We start from the raw sequence: 22,242 nt of genomic DNA on the forward strand, positions 1-22,242 counted from the left end.
GACCCAGGGGTCAGGAGGCCAGGCAGCAAATAGCCTTTCCTCCCTGGCCCAGGGGCTGGGCCCATTTCCCTGATTCCTCTGTTAGGGGCCCTCCTTGGCCCTCCTGCTTTGCTTCCCCCAGCCCCCAGCCCCAGTCTGGAATCTCCTGCTGTGCTTTAGCAGTGAGTGGAGATGAGGGCAGGAGGGGGAAACTGAGATACAGGGAGTGCTTGGGTCTGTACCACCAAAGGAAGCGATGAGCCTCACTGCCCCCAACCCCCCAGCTCTCTGAGGGGACCTGAAGGCTTCTCTGTCTGGGAGACCCCCCAAAGGAAAGGGGAAGGGGGTTGGAGCCAGGAGCCAGGAGCCAGGAGCCAGAAGACTGGGCTGCCCGGGTGCAGAAGGAGGAGGGGGCAGAGTGGGGGAACCAGGCTGGGATCCCTGTAGGACTCATTAGGGTGGGGACAGGCTGGGGGCAGGCCCTCCACCCCCCTGTCCCCCAGTGTCCCAGGGAACACATCACCTCCTCCCTCTGCACCCTGAGGGCCAGTCCGAGACAAGGTTGTGCAAATACCCAGGGAGTACAGTCAGCCCTCCCAGCTGCTGGGGGAGGGAGCCCAGAGGCCTCAGTCCCCCTCCTCCAGTCTCCAAAGGCATGGAGTCATTGCCGCCCACTCAGTGCATAAACTTTCCAGGCCAGGCTCACCTCCAGCTGCATCCTTGGATGCATCCTTAGGCCTCTGTCCCTTGTTACAGGCTACACTGACCAACTGTACATCCCAGGATACAAGAGGAAGGCCGGGGCCAGGCCTTGGCAGGCTCCCTGATGGGCCTAGCTGGCCAGGCCAGGCGACCAGGATCTTCCAGGATTTGGGGAGGTGAGACCAGGGTCCAGATGCCCTAGGAAGCACCCGGGTTGAGGAGGCCAAGAAGTAGGCCTCTTCTACCTTGGGTAGGCAGGCCTAATCAGCAAGTCCATCAAGGGGTGTGGGCCCTTGCAGAAACCTTGCATCCAACTCCCCACCCCTATTACTCCATCCTCCATGGGGATCCTGCCTCAGGCCCGATACTGGGCCTGCCCCAAGCCCCACCCCAGATGCTGCTCTGCCTGCTAGAGGGCTGGACAGTGGGGAGTGGAGAGGATACTCACACTAGCAGACAGGTTCCCAAGGGGAAAGAAAGCATGCACGGCTTTGTCACTTCCTCTGTCCTTGTCACCACACCCTCTCCAACAATTTGGAGCCCTTGTCCTCCCATCCCGTCCTAGCCTCCTGTCCCAGGCTTCTCCTGTCACTGGAGGCCCCCAGCCTCCTTCTGACCCAGGAGCCACCCCTAGCCTGGGAGTCAGGAGTCCAGGCTTGGATGCGTGGCCTTGGCATGACCCTTCCTCCCTGCCATCCTTATGCCTTCCTGTAGAAAGGGAGGCATTTGGCCTAGGTTATCTCCAAGGCCACTGCTCCGGGAGATGCCATGCTTGACTTTAGGTCACCTTGGCACTAGCCAGAATCTACCAGTTTACCAAATGACCCAGCCATCATTCATTCATTTGTTCATTCATTCACTCACTCATTCACTCATTCATTCCCTCATTCATTCATTCCCTCACTCATTCATTCCCTCACTCATTCATTCATTCCCTCATTCATTCATTCCCTCACTCATTCATTCCCTCACTCATTCATTCATTCATTTATTCATTCATTCAAGCTTGTTGAAACACCTACTATGTGCTTCTAGTGCTAGGAATCTTCACTTCCATCTCTGTATCCCACCATTCTTCCCTCATACAGCGGAGGCTCCTAAGAGATGTTTGTTGATTGGCCCAGTCTCAGTCTGGAAAAGTAGAAGGACCCCAAGACTGGGAGTCCAAAGACCCAGCTTAGTATCCTGCCTCTGTTACCCATAATTCCCACGAGCAAGTAAGCCTCTTCTGCTGTGTGTGCCATTGGAGTCTCTCTGTCTACTACCTCTCCGTGTTTCGTGCCTGTCTCTCCTTCCCCATCTCTGTGTCTCCAAGCCTACAGACCTGCTCTCTTCACCCAGGCTTACACACTTGAGGCCCTGGGGGGCTTTTCAGACCGCCCCTCTCCCAGAGCCATTCCTATTTTCGCAGTCTCCTTCCTGCCTGAGTAGGGGTAGGGGGGGAAGTCAGAGGGCTGGGGTTTGGGTCTCGGCCCTGTCCTCTGCTCCCTGGGTGACCTTGGGCAGAGTCACTCAGCCCCTTCAAATGAACGGGTTGGACGGGAGGTTTCCTGTGAGCTCCAAATCCGATAATAGCTACCATTTATCCAGCGCGTTACAGACATGATCTCATCTAAGACTCACAACACGCCTGGATCATAGGCGCTATTATTATCACGCCAGTTTTACAGACCAGGAAACCGAGGCTCCGAGGCTTGCCCAAAGTCACAGAGTTAGGAAAAGTCGAGCCCAGTCGGGGAGTGGAAGCCAGGCCCGTCCATCTGCCTCGTGTCCAGACTTCTCCTTCACCTGACTTCCCACCGCCCCCCAAGGAGCCATCCGGAGTCCTTTCAGAGACCCTCTTTTGTGAGTGGGGGTCTCTCTGGAGGCCCGGAGAGAGGCGGCACCGAACCCTTGGTCACATAGCAAAGCAGAGAGCAGAACCTGCCCCGTCATGGCAACCTAACCAGCAGGAATGCCACTCCCACTGTGGGCCAAGCCCTCTGTCACGGCCTGAGGAGGCAGGGGCCCAGGCTGGGGCCCTACTGGGGGGGGGCAGGCAGTTTACAAGGAAGAAGGACGCAATGGGGGGAGAAATGGCTCCGCCCCCTCCTTTCATCTTTGGCGTGGGCAGACTTCACTGCCAACCTCCTCCCCCCCAACACCCTGTCTGGCCCCGTTCCCATTTCCGCAGCAATGTGAGGCTTGAAGCAGGGACAGAGGAGGAGACCGAGGCTCCCAGAGGTGCCTTGGCCCTCGCCTGTCCCGCCTCCCCACAGCAGCCGCTGGGGCTCTTTACCTCTCTGCTGGCTCCCCGAGAGCTCTGGGTCTGGTGCCTCCAAGTGAGGGCTGCTCCCCTGTCCAGTCGGTAGCCCTGGACCCTTGCTTTGAGTCTCCTGCTTCCTCTCCCCTTGGTTCTCTTTCCTTTTGCTTCTTTGTTTTGTTTTGTGGGGCAATGAGGGTTAAGTGACTTGCCCAGGGTCACACAGCTAGTAGGTGTCAAGTGTCTGAGGTGGGATTTGAACTCAGGGCCCCCTGAATCCAGGGCTGGTGTTTTATCCACCGTGCCACCTAGCTGCCCCCTTTTCTTTTGCTTCTTGGGCTCTTAGTGGCATGGAGACCTAGCGGTACAATGCTGTTCCTGCTCTCAGGACTCCTGAGAATTCACTAAGCACTGACTAGGGGCTAAATGCTTTTATGAAGGTCATCTCATTTGGTCCTCATAACAACCCTGTGAGCCAGTTGCTGTCATTATGCCCATCTTACAGATGTATAAGCTGAGGTAGGCTGAAGTGAAGTGACTTGCCCAGGGTCACACAGCTAAAAAGTGTCTGAGGCTAGATGTGAACTCAGGTCTCCCTGACTCCAGGGTTAGCACTCTATCCACTGCACCACCACGCTCAATTAATTTGGGATTATATCCCAGATTGTGGTGTTACCTTTTGGGGACAGACCCCAGGCAAAGTACCTTTCCTTCTTTGGGGCCTCTGTTTCTTCCTTCCCAAATTGTGGGAAGTTTGGTTTCTAAGAGCCCAGTACTCCATCCCTTGAATGTCTCAGTACCAGCCAGACTTTGCTTCTGTCCCAGGAATTTACTGTTGGTTGCCTGTGTAAAAAAGAATTATATATATATATATATATATATATATATATGTGTGTGTGTGTGTGTGTGTATGCATTCATGCATTTGTTTTTCCATACCTATCTCCTATGAAAAAAATGAAGTGAGAAACTCATAGAACAGATCAGAGAGTGGTTATTTTCGCACCCATCTCCTACAGAAAAAACAGAGTAAGCATCTCACGGTACAGATCAGAGACAGTTAGGAAAATACAGTACCAGTTTGTTCGTCCCAGGAGCAAGCAGGCAGGTACATGCGGAGACTCCTTCCAAGAAGCTCAAAGATTCCTCCTTTAGCGAAGGTACGTATATAAGCTTTCTCTGCTCAGTGGTTACAGAGCTTAGTTTAGATCTCTATTAGTAACTCAGTCAGATCCAGATTGATTAACTTTTGGTTTCCCTGGCTCATTAGCACAGAATGTTACCGGTTTCATTAGCATGATACAAATTAGTCTGACAATTCAACTTAAAAAGCAAACATTATAACAAGAGTATATGAAATACACATCAGTTTGATAGTTCATACTTGAAAACAAACAGTAGGACAAGAGTATAGGATTCAAAAGAGGGTTATCCATACTATTTTTCTTGCTTTGGGTGCTTTTGCTCTGATTCTTCTCTTATAACATGACTAATGCAGAAATATGTGTAATGTGATTGTACGTATATAACCTATATCAGATTACCTGCTGTCTTGGGGAGGCAGGGAGGGAGAAAAATTTGAAATTAGAAATCTTATAAAAACAAATGTGGAAAACTATCTCTACATGTACCTGGAAAAGAATAAAATACTTGTATAATAAAAAAATGAAAATAAAACAAAAGGGGGTTGTCAAGGACAAGGATACCCAGATATTTTTATAGGAGTGGCTCAAGTAGACAAAGGTGATCATTAGAGAGACATAAAATCTACCGTTTATCCTGGGGACAGAGGTCGGTAGAGAGGGGCATGCATATCTACTAGCTATAAACTTTCCAGTCATTTGGAGAAGCTAGTGATATGTAACCCCAAATAACTCTGGGGTTTGCTTGACACCCACTTGTATATTGTCTGGGTTCAGTTGGAGTTCACTTGGAAGGCATTTTGATCCTATTAATCCAGGGCTTCATAAAATTCTTTTGGCTAATAAGGCAGCTCCATCACATCCAGGTGGTTTCTATATTCATTATAACACCTGTTCCAGACATTTACTAGCTGTGTAACAATGGGAAAGGCAGTTAGCCTCCCTAGGTGACAAAAAGGGGGAGGGGGGAAAGGGGCAGGGTTGGACTTGGTGACCTCTGGGGCTCTTCTACATTATCCACACCTGGGACGACTCCACCCTCTCTGGCTCCTTCTCACTGCCTCCATCTCCTTCCCCTAGACTTTAGACACTGGGGGTTGGGTGGAAGAATCTGAAATCTTGGAGAGATGAGAAGCAGTGTGTAGAGAGAGAGGACCTGAGATCGAATCCCACTTTAGCCCAGTCTCTCAATCTCACTCTGACTCAATTTCCTCATTTGCAAAATTGGGATCACACCGGCAAGGCTTAAAGTCCTCCGTGTAAATGTTGGCTGTGTTTATGAATCCTTTCCCCATTGTCTCCGGCTTTTCCCTTTGTCTCTCCTCCCTCCCTCTTCCCCTCCCTCTTTTTCTGTCTCCGTTTCCCTCTGTCTCTCCGGCTTTCTCTGTCTTGGCTTCTCTCAGTCTGGGCTCTTAGTTTTCATCCGTCTCTGCTCTCCTCAGTGTCTTGTCTCTGTCATCCCTCCCCTGTCTCTCTCCATTTCTGTCTCTCCCCTCAACTCTCAGTGTCTCAGTGTCTCGCCCTCCGTTCTTTCTCTCCTTCTCTCCCGGCCATGGGCTCTCCCCACCCCCGCCCCCCAGGACTCATGGGGCATCTTCTAGCCGTAGTAGCACAAGGGGTGGGGGCCTGCGGGAGGAGGGCTCTCAGCTGCATTGATAGAAGCTGCCCGGTGACTGATGACGTCATAGAGCCTTCGTTGGACCTGATTGGTTCCAGCTTCTGCAGAGAACAGAAGGCAGGCAGCCTGGGGCAAGGTTGCGGATTTGGCTGCTGTCAGTTACTCCCCTACAAAGAGCCCCGGGCGGGGTGGAGAGGATGGAAGGAGCTTTGGGGTGGGTGGGTGGGGGGGGAAGATGGCGCGGGGCGGGGGGGGAGGGGGCGTGGCTTAGCTCCTCTGGTCCACGGCTCTCTTTTTCAGATGTGAAAATTGAGTCCCACCGGAGAGAAGGGACTTCCCCAAGGTCAAGCGATGATTCTTGAAGAATAGGAGGCCGATTCTGCCCAAGAGCTTTGAGTTCCCTCAGGAGGGAGAAAATCCAATCAATTAATCAATAAACACTTATTAACAACCTCCTGTGTGCCCCCAACAGGACAGGCTAGCAGGAGGGGCCTGCTGAATTGAATGCAGCAGGGTGAGGAGTGGGGGAGACAAAGCCCTCCGTATATACCTTACTTCACACAACACGAAGCTCAGAGATCGGGAGGGATTTGCCTCTCAAAGCATGAGTCCAATACCCTTACTTTGAGGAGACATGAATGTGAGGCAAAGCTGGTCCCCTTAAAAAAGACCTCAAAGATCCCAGGGGCCTCCTTTGTGGCTGGAGGGCTCAGTCTACTGACTGTGGTGTCCAAATGACAACCCCCAATATGGAATGGCTAGGAGACCAATGTCACTGGCTCAAAGATTGTTCGTTAGAGAGTAAGGTGTATGAAGACTGGAAAAGAGGAGTGGGTAAGGTTATGAGGTGCTTTGAATGCCATTTCATATTTGATCTTGGAGACAACAGGGAGCCCCTGGAGTTTCTTTTTTTCTTTTCTTTTTTTTTTTTTTTTTGTGGGGCAATGAGGGTTAAGTGACTTGCCCAAGGTCACACAGCTAGTAAGTGTCAGGTGTCTGAGGCTGAATTTGAACTCAGGTCCTCCTGAATCTAGGGCCGGTGCTTTATCCACTGCACCACCTAGCTGCCCCCTCCCTGGAGTTTCTTGAGTAGGGGGTGACATAGTGGCTGAACGGAGGACAGACTGGAATGGGGAGAGAAACTGTTGGCAGGCAGCCCCCCACCCAGGTAGCTATTTCAATAACCTGAGCATGAGGTGAGGAGGGTCTGCCCCAGGGTGGAGGCAGTGTCAGAGGAGAGAAGGAGGTGTATATGAGAAATGTCACGAAGGTGAAATCTACAGACACTGGCACCATATTGGATTTGGGGGTGAAAATCAGGGTGGCTCCTAGGTTGAGAGCTGAAGGGACTGGGAGGGTAGGTGGGTGCCCTCCACAGTAATAAGGAAGGTAGGTGGGGGGGGGAGGGTTTAAGGGATAGAATATGAGTTCTGTTTTGGACTGTTGAGTTTAAGTGTCTATTGGACATCTAGTTTGAGTTGTCTGAAAGGCAATTGGAGATGTGAAATCGGAGGCTAGCAGAGAGGTTGGGGCAGGATGGATAGATTTGATCGTCAGCATAGAAAGGGTCACTAAATCCTTGGAAGCTGATGAGATGACCAAGGGAAATAGTGTAGAGAGAGAAGAGGACCCAAGACAGAGCCCTGAGTTAGAGGGTATGCCTGCCTCTGTGTGTGATACATGAGTGTGCATGTCTGTGAGATGTGCAAGGAGTGGGAAGCATGATTTTTACTGGATTATGTTTATATCTGTGGGCCTGTGACGTGAGCACATATATGTTTGTATGTCTGAATGTGGGGGGATGTGGAACATATTTGTGCTGAATCTGTGGGATCTAGGTGTGTGTGTATGAAAGAATGAGAGAGAGAGAGAGAAGAGAAGAGAGAAAAAAGAGAGGAGAGGAGAGAAATGAAAGAGGAGAGAGGGAGGGAGAAGAGAGAGGGGAGAGACAAAAGAGGAGAGAGGAGGGAGGGAGAGAGGGAGGAAAGGAGAGGGGAAGAGCGGGAGAGAGAAAGAGAGAGAAGAGAAGAGAAGAGAAGAGAAGAGAAGAGAAGAGAAGAGAAGAGAAGAGAAGAGAAGAGAAGAGAAGAGAAGAGAAGAGAAGAGAAGAGAAGAGAAGAGAAGAGAAGAGAAGAGAAGAGAAGAGAGGAGTAAGAGAAGAGGAGAGAGGAGAGAAAAAAGGAGAGGAGAGAAATGAAAGAGAAAAGAGAGGGAGGGAGAAGAGAGAGGGGAGAGACAAAAGAGAGGAGAGAGGAGGGAGGGAGGGAGAGAGAGAGAGAGAGAGAGAGAGAGAGAGAGAGAGAGAGAGAGAGAGAGAGAGAGAAAAAGAGTATGACTCTATGGTGTGTCTCTCTGGTGTGTCAGGATGCACATGGAGAACTCTGTGCGTGTCTTATCTGAGTGTCTATGTGGTGTGTGTATACACGTCTGTACCTGTGTCTGCCTGGAATGTGTGCATGTGCCTGAGAGGGCATTCCTGGGATGGCTGCTGTGTAATGCAGGATGTGTGTCTGAGTGGTGCATGTATCTGCATCTCCCTCTCTTCTGTATCTATCATTCTCCTCCCCTCCTTTCTTGGTCCCCTCCCCGCCCTGGTTGCTGATGCTACCCAGAGCTGGTTGCCATGACAACTCCTCCATCCTCCCTCCATCCTCCCGCCTCCTACCCTCCTCCTGACAGGCTCTCAGCTTCCCCAATCCGGGTTGCTGTCGGGGGCGGGGCCCCCATCCATCTGCCCCCCCACCCCCCCACAATCCCACCCTCTCTCCCCCCCACCCCAACCACCCCAGCTCCCTGGCTCCTCTCCTCCGTAGGTCTCTCCCTCCCCCTCATCCGGCTGTCCCTATAGAGAGGGGGGGCCTGTGGCGGCCTGGGCCCATACATTGAGCCCTCCCTCCCCCAGTCCGGTCCCTCCTGTCCCCCTCCCCTGGGCCAGGGGGAGGCCAGGGACGCTTGAGTCCCCATGGCTGGGGGCTGAGGGACCCGTCTCCCCCCCCTCCCCTTCCTCCCTCCCCAGAGCTCCGGGGACCCCCCTCCCTCCCCAGCCACCACCACCTCCTCCTCCCTTCCATCTTAGACAAGATGCCTTCCCCCAGCCCCCTCGTTCTCCTGGCTCTCTCTGCTTCCTGCCTGGCCACCCCGGCCCACCCCGGTGAGTCTACTCAGCTGTTCCCTGGCCCCTTCCCCATCGATCTATTTGTCTCCACCCCGCTGTTCATCCCCTAGCTCCTTTTCCCTCACCTGTTTGTCTTAGAGCCAGGGGCCTGGGGTGTTCAGGCAGAGCCTGAAGGGTGGGGGGTGGGGGTGGGGGGCCCCAGCCTTTGGGAGGGTTGAAGGGGGGGCTTCTAGATTATCTAGGGATCCCAGAAAGCGACCAGCCCAGCTCCCTTAATGGAGAGGCCTTCTCAGACAGGGTCCAGGACCCAGGGAGGGGATGTCTTAATTCTGATGGAGATGGGCTTGGCCTACTCCCCTCTTCCCTTTCCCCATCCGTCCCCTCTTCCCCACCCCAACACAAATAGACACTAGACTAGAGTTTTAGGGAGGATGGGACCGGGGGCCTGGGATAGGGAATCTGAATCAAGATAAGCGGCGCCCCACCCCCACCCCTTGGAGTGCTGCCCCCAACCCAGACACCTGGGGAGGCTTGAAACTACAATTCCCATGATTCCTGATGCCTCACATGTGCTCTATTGAATAGTTACTAGCCCCATAGCACTTTGGGTGTTGTAGTCCCCAGATAGGCAGCCGCTGGGAGGGTGGGAAATTGAGCACAAGATGAAGGGGACAGGGTCAAAGGGTTGAAGGGGCTACCCTTGACCCCTTCCTCTCCCTCATCAGTTTCCCTCCCCAGAACACGCCAGGTTCAGCAAGAGAGATGATGTGTTGGGGGGAGGGAGTGGCAGGGAAGACCCCTTAGCCCACTGATCCAACTGGGGAGCTCTCTCTGAAACCTTGCCATCTGATGAGACCCCAGACCCCCGTTCCCACAATACCCCCTGGCTATTCTGCTAAAGGACCATTGGCCCCACTGCAGCATGGGAGTTGTAGTTTCTACCTGGGCAGCAACTGGGAGGGTAGTACCAGGGGGAGGAGTAGCCCCTCTACCCACCCACTCCTCAGTGGACAGTGAGCCCTGGGTTCTTATCTTTTCCTTCCCTTCCTCCTCTCCTCCCTCCATCCCAGACGGACTATTCCCAGGCCAGGGTCCCTTGGCTCCCCCCTACGCTGTGGTCCTCATCTCCTGCTCTGGACTCTTGGCCTTTGTCTTCCTCCTCCTCACCTGTCTCTGCTGCAAACGAGGGGATGTTGGCTTCAAGGTGAAGGGGGTGGAGAGGCCCCCTGCCATTCCCCCCTCCCCCCGCCCCAGTCCTTTCCTCGAGGACCCGGGAGCCCGCGGAAGGTCACAAGGGTGGGAGTCTTCCCGTGCGGGGAGCGCGGGATCCCTGGTGGGGGTCCCATGCTCACCTCCGCCCTGTGTCCTCGGAACCCAGGAGTTTGAGAACCCGGAGGGCGAGGAGTGCTCCGGGGAGTACACACCCCCTGCGGAGGAGACTTCTTCCTCGCAGTCCCTACCCGACGTCTACATCCTTCCGCTGGCCGAGGTCTCGCTGCCGATGCCGGCCCCCCAGCCTTCGCGGTCAGGTAACAGAAAGCAGGAAGAGGATAGAATGATGCCCACTCCCCAAGGCTTCCGCCAAGGCCAGCCAGCAACACGACCTAGGGCTGGCCTGGGAGCCAGGGCTGGGGTTGGTCGCAGGGCAGCGTCTGGGGCTGGCTGCGGCGGGCAAGAAGATCCCGAAAAAATACAGGTGTTCCTCAGTGGATCTCCTCTGCCCGGTGGGGGTGGGAGGTAAGCAGCTCCTCATTCCCTGCTTCTCCCCTAGACCTGGGCACCCCTCTGGGTCTGAGCCGTCAGCACCTCAGCTACCTGCAGGAGATCGGCAGCGGCTGGTTTGGGAAAGTGAGTGGGGCCGGTGAGGGCTGGGGTTGGGGGTCCCTCGGAGCTCCCTCTGCTCACCCTCCTCTGGCTCCTTGCCATCCCGCCTCTCTCCATCCCTCCTCTCTCTACTTACCATCTCTGACCTGCTGTGCTCCTCCACCTCCCTCCCCGCCTCTGTCCCCGCCTCTCTCCACGACCCCCTTATCTCTCACTTCCCAATTTCTACCCTCCTAGCAGGATCACAGGACTTTAGAGAGCTGGAGAGGCCCAGCCAAGCCAACCCCTTAATGTGACAACAGAGAGGTTAAGGAGCTGCCCATCTCCTGCCTCCTGACCCAGGGCCCTTTGCATTGCTCTCCACTTTGTCTCTGTCCCCGCCTTCCCAGGCTAGGGCCCAGCTTCCTTCTCCCCCTGTTCTTCCCTTTCCCTTCCACTCATCCCATCCCTCCATCCCCTCATCTGTCCGTCAGCTCCTCCCTCCATCCCTCCATCGGCTGCTCTGTCTCGCCGCCCAGCTGTCCACACGTCCGTGTGCCCATCCCTCCATCAGTCCCTCCGTTCATCTGCCTCTCTGCTCGTGAGTCTTTGGGTGGGTGGTGGGAAGCAGGAGGGGGCGGGGTGGAATCTAAGCCAAACTAGCTAATAAATTTCGAGTGCCCACTACATGCCCCGGCATGGTGATGACATGGGACAGGGGGACCAAGAAATAAATGGGTTTAATGATGGGGGGCAGGAGAGAAGAAAGGGAACCCCGGCTGATGGCCGCCTCCATTCCACTCAGGTCATTCTAGGGGAGATCTTCTCAGATTTCAGCCCAGCCCAGGTGGTGGTGAAGGAGCTGAGAGTCAGTGCAGGCCCATTGGAGCAGCGAAAGTTTCTGTCTGAGGCTCAGCCTTACAGGTAACACAGCTCTGAAGGGTTAGGCTCCTTGGAGCCATGGCAACCGGGGAGCTGAATGTTGGGGGACCCTGAGAAGGTGGGGATTAGGTGGGAAGACCCCTGGCCTTTGGAGGGTGTGAGCCTCAGTCACACAGGGCAGAGTGGGCAAGCTGGCTCCTTGGCTGTGTAGACAGGGGCTGGACCTTTGGACTGGGGCCAGTAACTGGATCCTTGAAGGGTTAAGTCTCGGAGAGGTCTGGGAAAGGGGGGGGGGTACAATGGTGTTCCCCTTCCCGCCCCCCCCCACTGAGCCGGAGTAGGGACATTCAGGCATCTGTATGCTGGCGCCAGGGGCTAGACAGAGCCCCTGGGGCCCCTGACCCATGGTCTGACCCCCAGGAGCCTGCATCACCCCAATGTTCTCCAGTGCCTGGGGCTGTGTGCCGAGACCCTGCCTTTCCTCCTCATTATGGAGTTCTGCCAGCTGGTGCGTCCCCCTCTTGTACCTCGACCGAGGCCACGGTGTAGAAACTTCGGGGGCACCTGGGGATGATGCCCCGTTGGGTCAGCCCTTGTCATGTTGTGGATAGGGAAAGTGGGGCCCAGAAAAGTTGGGAGACACAGCTCCCTCCCGGCCTGTGATTGAGTGATAGTGGGGAGGTGGGAGGGGACTCTCCTTCTCCAGGTCCAGGTGTCCACCCTAGCCACGACTGGATAAATCTCAGGGGGAGGGAGTTGTGTTGACTCTACCCCCCTTTCCCTATTCATCAGGGAGATCTCAAGCGCTACTTGAGGGCGCAGAGGCCCCTGATGGCCTCTCCCCAGAGCTGCCTCCCAGAGACCTACGTACCCTGCAACGAATGGGCTTGGAGATTGCCCGAGGGCTGGCCCACCTGCATGCCCACACTACGTGCACAGGTGAGGGAGAGGGAATGGGAGAGCCAGGGAACACTGGGTGGGGGGAGGGGGCCTGAGGAAGGGGAGAGCAGTGATGGGGAGGGAAGGAGGGAGGTATTAGTTTCAAATCCTGTCTTTGATGATAACTAATTGTGTGACCTTGGGCATGTCCCTTTATCTGGGGCCTCAGTTTCTTCCTCTGTAAATCCAGGTTGACCTGGAATGCTTCTGAGAGCTCTCCAGGAAATGGGGAGCGGTCTAGGGAGGTGCCGAGAAGAGGATTGGGGGGGGTGACTGGGTGGGTGGGTGAGGGGCTTCCTCATCCTTTCCTCCCTTCCCCTTTCCAGTGACCTGGCCTTGAGGAACTGCCTTGTGACCTCTGACCTCACAGTTCGAATCGGGGACTATGGCCTCTCTCACAGCAATTACAAGGTGTGTGGGGGCATGAGGGTTGGGGGGTCCTGATCAGGCCTGATTGGGACCCTAACTTGGGGTCTTGTTGCTTAGTACAGTGCTTGGCACACATAATAAATGCCAGTTGACTGGCTAAGTGACTGTTGTTGCCGCTTTTCCTCTGACCCTGGGCAAGGCCCTTCAGGTCTCTGGGAAATGGGAGACTTGGACTCCATGTTCTTGGAACCGCTTTCTGTAGCAGGAACTCCCTTCCTCTTCCCTTCCAGGAAGATTATTACCTGACGCCTGAACGCTTGTGGATCCCACTGAGGTGGGCTGCCCCTGAGCTTCTGGGGGAGATCCACGGGACCTTCATGGTGGTAGACCAGAGCAAGGAAGAGCAACATTTGGTGAGCTGGGCTGGCGGCAGGCGGGGCCAGGGTCCCTAGCCCCCTCGTGGGGCCCCTGCTGACCCCGGCCTTTGCCCCCACCCCCAGGTCACTGGGGGTGACACTGTGGGAACTGTTTGAGTTTTGGGGCACAGCCGTATCGGCACCTCTCCGACGAGGAGGTGCTGGCTTTTGTCATCCGGGCAGCAGCATGTCAAGCTAGCTCGGCCCAGGCTGAAGCTGCCCTATGGGGACTACTGGTGAGTGGGGGGCCCAGAACCCCAGCCCTTTTCTCAGCCCATCCCCGTCCCAGGTCCTGGAGAGGGAAACCAAGGACCAGAGGGGGGCCAAGGACGCGACCGCCGCTTGTCTAGTGAGTTAGGAGACCCAGGGCTCTCTTTGCTCTATCTCACCATCTGATCCACAGACCCTCCCTGGGAGGGGGTACCCTCAGACTCCCCCCTCTCTCATCCTCTCCCTTCCCCCCATTGGTCCTCCCTCTCTCCTGATTCCCTGGGTCCCCTCTCTGACCCTGAGCCTCTCTGGCCCTGCCTCAGTTTCCCTTGTTCCCCTCTCTGTCCCTGAGCCTCTCTGCTTTCCCTGGGTCCCCTCTCTGAGCTCATCTCTCTGGCTCTTCCTCGGTTTCCCTCTCTGACCTGCTCATCTCTCTGACTCTGCCTCGGTTTCCCTGGGTCCCCTCTCTGACCCGCTCATCTCTCTGGCTCTGCCTCGGTTTCCCCGGGTCCCCTCTCTGACCTGCTCATCTTTCTGGCTCTGCCTCCGTCTCCTGTCTCCCTGGGTCTCCACTGGCCCCTTCCCAGGTATGATGTCCTCCAGTCTTGCTGGCGTCCCCCTGCCCAGCGCCCCTCAGCTTCTGACCTGCAGCTGCAGCTAACCTACCTTCTCTCTGAGCGGCCCCCCAGACCCCCGCCACCCCCACCCCCACCCCCACCCCGGGACGCACCCTTCCCCTGGCCCTGGCCTGCCCCTCCTGCCCCACCAAGGCCCACGGCCCTCTCCTCTCCTTTCCCCCTCCTCGATGGCTTTCCGGGGCCTGATCCTGATGATGTCCTCACTGTCACTGAGAGTAGCCGTGGCCTCAACCTCGAGTGCCTCTGGGAAAAGGCTAGGCGGGGTGCTGGCCGTGGCGGGGGTGGTGGGCCGGCTCCCTGGCAGCCGGCCTCTGCCCCTCCTGCCCCCCAGGCTGCCCCCTCGAATCCTTTCTATGAGGCCCTGGCCACCCCCAGTGTCCTCCCAGTCATTAGTGCCCGGAGCCCCTCCGTGGGCAGTGAGTACTATATCCGCCTGGAGGATCATGGCTCCCCCCCAGAGCCCCTCTTCCCTAATGATTGGGACCCCTTGGATCCGGGCGTCCCGGCCCCCCAGACCAACCAGGCCCCTGCTGAGGTCCCTCAACTTGTGGCGGAGACCTGGACCTCCCCGCTTTTCCCCCCTCCACGGTCCTTCCCCCCAAAGGCGTCAGGTAGCTTCCTGCTCAGTGGTTGGGACCCCGAGGGCCGGGGAGCTGGAGAGACCCTAGCTGGGGACCCTGCCGAGGTGCTGGGCGAGCGAGGCACAACCCCCTGGGGGGAGGAGGAGGAAGAGGAGGAAGGGGAGGAGAGCTCCCTAGGGGAAGGGAGTAGCAGTGGGGGGCGCCGAAGCCGCCGGGGCCCCCTCCCCTGCCCTCTCTGTAGCCACGAGGGGCCCTGCTCCTGCCTTCCACTCCAACGTGGGGAGATGGTATCTGGCTGGGGGGGGCACCCAGCTCTGGGCTGTCCCAACCCCCCCGAGGACGACTCCTCGCTAAGGGCTGAGCGGGGGTCATTAACTGACCTCCCCTTGCCCCCCCCCTCTTCGGCCCCCCCCGAGTTCCTGGACCCCCTAATGGGGGCGGCGGCGCCCCAGTACCCCGGGCGGGGGCCACCCCCGGCCCCCCCCCCCCCTGCCGCCGCCACCGTCCTGCCCTGCCCCCCTCCTCCCGCCCGGGCTCTCCCAGACCCAGCAGAATCACCCGATGCCCCCTCGGACTTGGCAGCCCAGGATCCGGCCTCTCGTTTTTCTTTTTTGTTTCTTTTTATTCTCTATTTTTCTCCGGGGCCCCCAAGCCGGGGGACAGCGGCCGACGAGAACGGAGACCCCCTTCTCCCCCGAGGGGGCATTCCCAGGTGGGGGGGCGGCGAGGAGGAGGGGGGTCCCTCCGCCCCGGGCTCCCCCCCGAGCCCCCCGACCCGGGAGCCCCCAGACCTCCCCCCGACCCCGGGCCCTCTCCAGGCTTCCTGGTCCCAGGTGAGCACAGAGCAGCTTCTGCTGACCTTGAGGGAAGACGTGACCCGCAACGTCCTGGGGGAGAGCGCAGCCCCAGCAAAGGCAGGGAGGGGCCCTTCAGGGGCCCCCCGACTGTAGGGCCAGCAAGTCCCAGGAAACAGGGAGAAAGTCCTGGGGGAACAGGGATAAGAAAGTGTCAGAGAACGGGGGACAGAGGCCCCCAGGAGCTGGGAGAAACTGCTGGAGAACGGGGGGCAGACACCCCCAGGAAGCAGAGAGACAATAGTGTGAGAACGGGGTACGAGGGACCCCCAAGGAGCAGAGAGACAATAGTGGAGAACGGGGGGCAGACACCCCCAAGGAACGGGGAGACAGTAGTGGAGAACGGGGGTACAGGGACCCCCAAGAGAGGGGAAGAAAGCAGCCGAGAATGGGGAGCAGATCCCCCAGGGAGCAGGGGAGAGCTGCTGGAGAACGGGGGCAGACACCCCCAAGGAGCGGGGAGACAGTAGTGGAGAATGGGGGGCAGACACCCCCAGGGAGTGGGAAGACAGTCCCCGAGTGTGGGGATCCAGTCCCAGGGATCCAGGAGAGAGCCCTGGGGAATGGGGAGAGATTTCTGGGGAATGGGGATCAGCAAGTCCCAGGGAGCAGGGAGAAAACCTCCAGTACCGAGAGCCCGGCCAGGACCCTGGGGACCGGCGAGCCAGTGCCCAGGAGTGGAGGGCAAGCTCGCGGGAGCGGGAGGAGAGTCCCACCAGGGCCTGGGAGGCTGGGCCCCGAGAATGGGCTCCAAGCTCCGGGGGCCCACGGGAAGGCCCCAGACGCAGGACCCGGAGGCGGCGGGGACGGAGGAACCGTGCCCCCCGGCGAGAGGAGGCTGGAGCTGCGGAGGCCGGAGCTAGCTCTTCCCCTGCCCCGGGAGGCACCAGCACCCGGGGGAGACGCCGGGGACCCAGGCGCCCAGGCAGACGGCGCCGCGGAAACCGGCGGAGACGGGGACCCCCCCAACCAGGGGAGGAAGGGCCCCGAGATGCCTCGGCTCTTCCTGGATTTGGGCCCACCCCCGGGGAGCAGCGAGCAGATCAAAGGTGAGCCGGGCCTGGGGATGTGACCTTGGAAGGAAGGGGTCTCAGAGGGCCCTTTACCTGCCCATGGTCCTGAGGAGGTGGCCAGCCATTCTAGGCCCGAGGGCCTCCCGTGATCAAAGGTCCCTGTGTCCAGCCCGTGGATCAGCCTGAGTCACCTCTAGGCTATCGGTCAGAGCTCAGGTTGGCCGGGGAGGTCATGGAGACCACCCTCCCTTGCTCTCTCCGGAGGACAGTCTCAGGCTGAACCACTTGAAAACCAAAGCCAAGCAAGTCAAGGTGCTGCTTGTGTTAGGTCAAGTCTCCCTTCCCTCCTCAGCTTCTCTCCCACGCTTTCTTGTTCTACCCAGAGGGGTCAAGCAGAGCACACGTGGCCAGGGAGCGGGTCCCTGGGGTCCACGGTAGCTGGGAAGGACTCAGAGGTTCCTGGGATCAGAGATTCTGGGTCAACCCCCTCATTTTACAGATGGGGAAACTGAGGCCAAGGGAGTAAATTGACTCCTCCCAAGGCTGGTTGTTTGGCAGAAGGCATGGCCGTGGAGAAGGCTGTAGGGGCTGACTGGACTTGGGGGAGGAAGTGAGTCTAATGGGGTTCTCCAGGAATCAACACAAGGGCAGCTCTGATAGGGGCAGTTACTGTGGCAGGTGGGAGAGGGTCCAAAAACATCTGACGAGGCTGGGTCAATAGGCCAAATCCACTGAGAGGAGATTTCATAAACTCTGATAAAAACCAACTTCCAACTTACAGCATGGGGAAGGTAAGACTGGACAAAATTCCCATGACAAAAATCTGAAGGTTTTAGTGGACCACTAGCTCAGCAGGAGTTAATAATGCTAGAGTCAGTTCAACAAGCACTTTCCATGTGCCAGGCACTGGGAGATGCCAGGATAAAAAGGAAATAGTCCCTGCTTGCCTGCGGGGAGCTTCCATTCCATAGGGAGAGATGATGTATCCGTGTGTGAGTGTCTAGGTGTATATATCTGTGTATAGATACATATAAGTATGAGCACATAGAATTTATATTTAAGCACGAACAATAAAGACACATGCACAGAGAGCATACATGTAAACACACATGCAAATACACAGGTACATATAAGCGCTGTAATCTACATGTAAGCGTATATATAAGCACTTTAAATACAAATAAATACATATATTCATGTGTTATGTGTGTATATCATGTACCCAGAAGTAGATAGGAGTCATCTAATATGTAAGTAGATATATCATATACTTAGATCTACACACAAGTACACACATATATAAGCAGACATGCCACATGTAAATATACTTAGATCACACAATATACACATAAGTAGAATTAATATACATGTGAGTAGATAGACACATAACATTTAGAGCTACATATAAGTGCTTATGTGTGTATGACATAAGTACATATATGTGTATAAGCAGATGGTCATATGTACATATACTTAGATCATATAATATACACACAAGTTGACATAAGTCAACTACATGTAAGGAGATAGACAAAACACATACTTAGACCTACATGTAAGTACATCTATACAGATAAGTGCATGCACACACATGCAATACACACATAAGTAGATGGATACGTATAAGTACATATAATATGTGTATAAGTATATATCATACATATATACATACATATAGCTACGAGATTATTTGGGGGGATGACAAGAGTAGAAAAGGCTTCGTTAGGGACTGATGAAGCTGAACTTCGGAGGAACTCTAGGAATTCTAAGATGCAGAGGTGACAAGAGAGTGTATTTCACAGGTGAGGAACAACCTGGGCAAAGGTCAAGTGGTGTGAAGAGTGGCAACAAGGCCAGTTTGGCTTGGTCATCGAGTGTGTGAAGGAGAGTTACGTATAATGAGACTGGAAGGGTAGTCTGGGGTCAGGTGGTGGTGCTACACAGGGGAGTTCTCATTTGATCATAGTGCATGGCCCCTAGTAACTGATTGATTAAATGGTAGCTGACTGACTGACTGATCCTAGAAGCAATCAGCAGACATTGGAGTTTACTGAGTTGTAAAGGGACCAGCTAATTGATGAGGAGACCACTGCAGTCGTCCAGGGGAGGAGTGTTGAGAGATGTAGCCCAGGGTGGTGGCTCTGTAAGGGAGGAGAAGAAAGAAAAAAGGGGGAAAAAAAAAAGAACTGGGGAAGAAAGTTTTGGGCAGCTAGGTGGCACAGTGGATAAAGTACTGGCCTTGGATTCAGGAGGACCTGAGTTCAAATTTGACGTCAGACACTTGGCACTTATTAGCTGTGTGACCTTGGGCAAGTCACTTAACCCTCATTGTCCTGGAAAAAAAAAAGGAATGACTCTTAGGTTGGTAGAAGGGACCTTAGAGACCATCTAAGTCCATTGTCTTCATTTTACAAATGAGGAAACTAAGGCAGACAGGTTAAATGACTTATCTAAGGTCACACTGCTAATAAGAGTCTGGGGTGAGATTTGAACTCAGTTCATACTGACTCCCCAGTCCAGTGCCTATTAGCAATACTGCCTGAGGTTGTGAACCTATGTAACTGAAAAGATGATAGTGTCCTCCCCAGATATAAAGGATATTGGGGCAGCTAGGTGGTGCAGTGGACAAAGCAAAGGCCCTGGATTCAGGAAGACCTGAGTTCAAATCTGGCCTCAGACACCTGACACTAGCGGTGTGACCCTGGGCAAGTCACTTAACCTGGGGCTGGCGTTCAGGAGAGAGACTGGGTCTGGATGTATGGACCAAGGAATCCTTGGAGACATTGTAATAGAAGTTACAGGAGCTAATGATATCATTAAGATAGTCTGGAGTGGGTCAGTGAGAGTCCAGGAAGGATAGATGAGGAGCAACAGAGAACTGGGGTGGCAGGAACAAGCCTTTATTATGCACCACAAGCATTGGGCCAAGTGTCTTACTCATATTCTCATTTGATCTTCATAACAAGCCCATTTTACAGATAAGGACACTTGGCAGACTGAGGTGAAGTGACTTGCCCAGGGTGACAGCGATAGTAAGTGTCTGAGGCAAGAGTTGAACTCAGGTCTTCCTGACTTCAAGTGGCAGCTCTCTGCATTGCACCAATACTGTGTCCATTTCTGAATGAATGCTACCATTTGGAAATGACATACACCAAGGGGAGAGTGAATGATGAGAGTCAGTTGAGGGCTGGTTAAAGGGGCTGGGGGCCATTAGAGCTGTTCTCCAGTCTCAGAAGAGCTGTTGTGTAAGAGAGATTTGATTTGGTCTCCTCGGTCCCAGAGCATATCAAGTGCTGGGCCTGGAGGCAGGAAGACCAGAATTCGAATCCTACTTAGCTTACTAAATCACTGGAAAAGTCACTTCATCTCGGCTGCAGTTTCCTCTGTCTGTAAAATGGGGGTGATAAGAACAGCTGCTTTCTGCCTCATTGGATGGGTAGAAGGATCAAACCTGTCAGTCTGCAAGCATTCCTTAAGCACCTACTGTGTGCCCAGCACTGTGCTAAGGTCGGAGCTGCAGATTAAAGTAAAAAAGCAAAGTCAAAGCTCTGGGGTCATAGAGCGGAAACCTTCGGTTAATCAGCATGACTGGCGGAGGAGTCGGGGCGGATGTCCCAAGGCAGGATCCCCGAGAATCGCAGAGCACCAGGACAAGCTTAGTTAGCCAGGAGAACTGCTTGTGGGGGTGGAGGGAGGATGGTCTGACCAGCTCCCCCGGAGAAGGACCTTTGATCTGAGACAGGATGGGCTAACTGGCCCCCAGCTCCTTCCCAGCTCGGAACCAGGGTAGAGTGCCGTGAAGGAAAGCAAGCTTGGAATCGAGAGATCCGTGCAAAACCTGAGCCTCAGTTTCCTCCTGTGTCAAATGAGGGGATTGGACGGGCTCGTCTCTGAGGGCCCCAGACGCCTCACTGGGGTCGGGGTGCGGGGAAAGGGTCGGCCATGGGGTGTCTCTGGCTAGTTATCTATCTCCCTCTTTCCCCTCCTCCCCCCAGCCAAGCTGTCTCGCCTGTCGCTGGCCCTGCCCCCGCTCTCGCTTACCCCGTTCCCGGGCCCGGGCCCTCGACGGCCCCCCTGGGAGGCTGGGGACGCCGGGGTCCCTGGCGCGGAGTCCGGCGGCCCGGGGGCCCTGGGGCTGGTGGAGGACGGGGAGGAGGAGGAGGAGGAGGAGGAGGACGACGGGGCGGCCGTCGCGGAGGGCGAGGAGGCGGCGGCCCGGGGCCCTGGGAGGGGCCGGGCAGCCCCGGTGCCCATCGTGGTGAGCAGTGCCGACGGGGACCGGAGCCGCCCGCTCCGGGGGCTCCTCAAATCGCCCCGAGGGGCCGACGAGGCCGAGGAGAGCTTGGAGCTGGACCGGAAGCGCAAGATGGTCTCCTTTCATGGGGACGTGACCGTCTACCTCTTCGACCAGGTGCGAACCGAGGGGGCGGAGTCAGGGAGGAGTCCGTTGGGAGGGGCGGGCAGTCGACCTGGCGCTGGGCTTGCTGTCCGAGACCTGGGTTCCAATCCCCCCATCCCGAGACTCCTTAGCTGTGTGATCCTGGACCAGTCGCCTAAGCTCTGCCTCAGTGGCCTCATCTGTGAAGTGAAGGTGTTGGCTCGGATGGCCCCTAAGGCCCCTTCCCCACGGTAGCTAAGACCCCATGAATAACTGGGAAAGGGGAGATGGCCTAGGCTGCTGGATAATGCCTGGGGTGGGGAAAGTTGGGGTGTGTGAGGGGGAGATGCCCCGCGGAAGGTCGGGGAGGTGCTGTGTGTGGCTCCTCTAGGTTGGGATCTGCCTGCTCCCTGTCCTCTGATCCGTGCCCCCCATGTTTATTCCAGGAGACCCCGACCAACGAGCTGAGCGTCCAGGCTCCCCCCGAGGGGGACCCGGACCCTTCGACACCCCCAGCCCCGCCGACACCTCCCCATCCCCCCAGCCCTGGAGATGGGTTCCCCGACAGCGGCTTCGGTGAGGACAGAAGAGAATTGGGGGGTGTCGGGTAGGAGAGGGTGTGCGGAAGGGGAAGGGGGCTGGTGTGGGGGGCCTGAGACTGAGACTAGATTCCCTTCTTCCAAAATGTAGGAGGCAGTTTCGAGTGGGGGGAGGATTTTCCCCTGCTCCCCCCACCAGGCCCCCCACTCTGCTTCTCCCCGCTTCTCCGTCTCCACCTGCACTGGAGACCCCAGGGCCGCCAGCCAGGCCCCCCCGACGCCGTCTGCCCCGCAGGTACTTTCCTGCTCCCACACCTTCTGCAGAAGGGCAGCATGGAGCAGGCGAGAGCAGTAGGCAGGCCGGTCTGGCCAGAGCCAGGAAATAGCGGGCCCTAACCGTGCTTTGTGGGTAAGCAGGAGCCTTGAAACATCACCACAAGGGGAGTTTGAATTGAGCCTGTGGAATGTGTCTTCAAGCAGAAGGAGACTGTCTCCGCTGGGGGTGTAGGATGGTTTGGGCAAGCTGGGGAAGGATGGGAGAGAGACAAGACAGCTCAGGCTGGCTGTGTGTGAGGGTGAGGTAGAGAAAGAGACAAAGGTGACCCTGAAGTTTGGAGTTGGGAAGATGCTGGGGTCAGGCGTCAGAACAGAAAGGGAACCTTGCAGATCCAGATGGGGGAAACTGAGGCCCAGAGTGTGGCCTTCACAAGGGTCCGGGGTCAGTCCAGGATAGGAGGACACTCCAAGAGGCCTGGAGGTTCCACATGGCAGGTCTTGGGCTCACTTAGGTACCCATAGGTCGGTTAGAGGCAGAGGGCCTTGA

At 56.1% G+C, this 22,242-nt stretch overlaps 1 protein-coding gene across 1 annotated transcript; it reads left to right on the top strand.

Moving 5' to 3' along the window:
* The first annotated feature begins 8,458 nt into the window (after positions 1-8,458).
* LMTK3 (lemur tyrosine kinase 3) lies at positions 8,459-21,805 on the top strand. The gene is given in 26 exon segments (XM_043994001.1): positions 8,459-8,833; positions 9,868-10,001; positions 10,176-10,326; positions 10,569-10,645; positions 11,406-11,524; positions 11,903-11,990; positions 12,275-12,305; positions 12,308-12,406; positions 12,409-12,421; positions 12,748-12,832; positions 13,081-13,191; positions 13,193-13,203; positions 13,291-13,324; positions 13,326-13,385; positions 13,387-13,442; positions 14,004-15,205; positions 15,208-15,302; positions 15,305-15,391; positions 15,393-15,464; positions 15,466-15,543; positions 15,585-15,884; positions 15,887-16,538; positions 20,498-20,913; positions 21,327-21,456; positions 21,571-21,644; positions 21,647-21,805. Coding segments are annotated over 26 exon segments (4,404 nt in total). The 5' UTR covers positions 8,459-8,763.
* Positions 21,806-22,242: the final 437 nt, after the last annotated feature.

The sequence above is a fragment of the Dromiciops gliroides genome, chromosome 3 (assembly GCF_019393635.1).
Source record: "Dromiciops gliroides isolate mDroGli1 chromosome 3, mDroGli1.pri, whole genome shotgun sequence".
Classification (NCBI taxonomy): domain Eukaryota; kingdom Metazoa; phylum Chordata; class Mammalia; order Microbiotheria; family Microbiotheriidae; genus Dromiciops; species Dromiciops gliroides.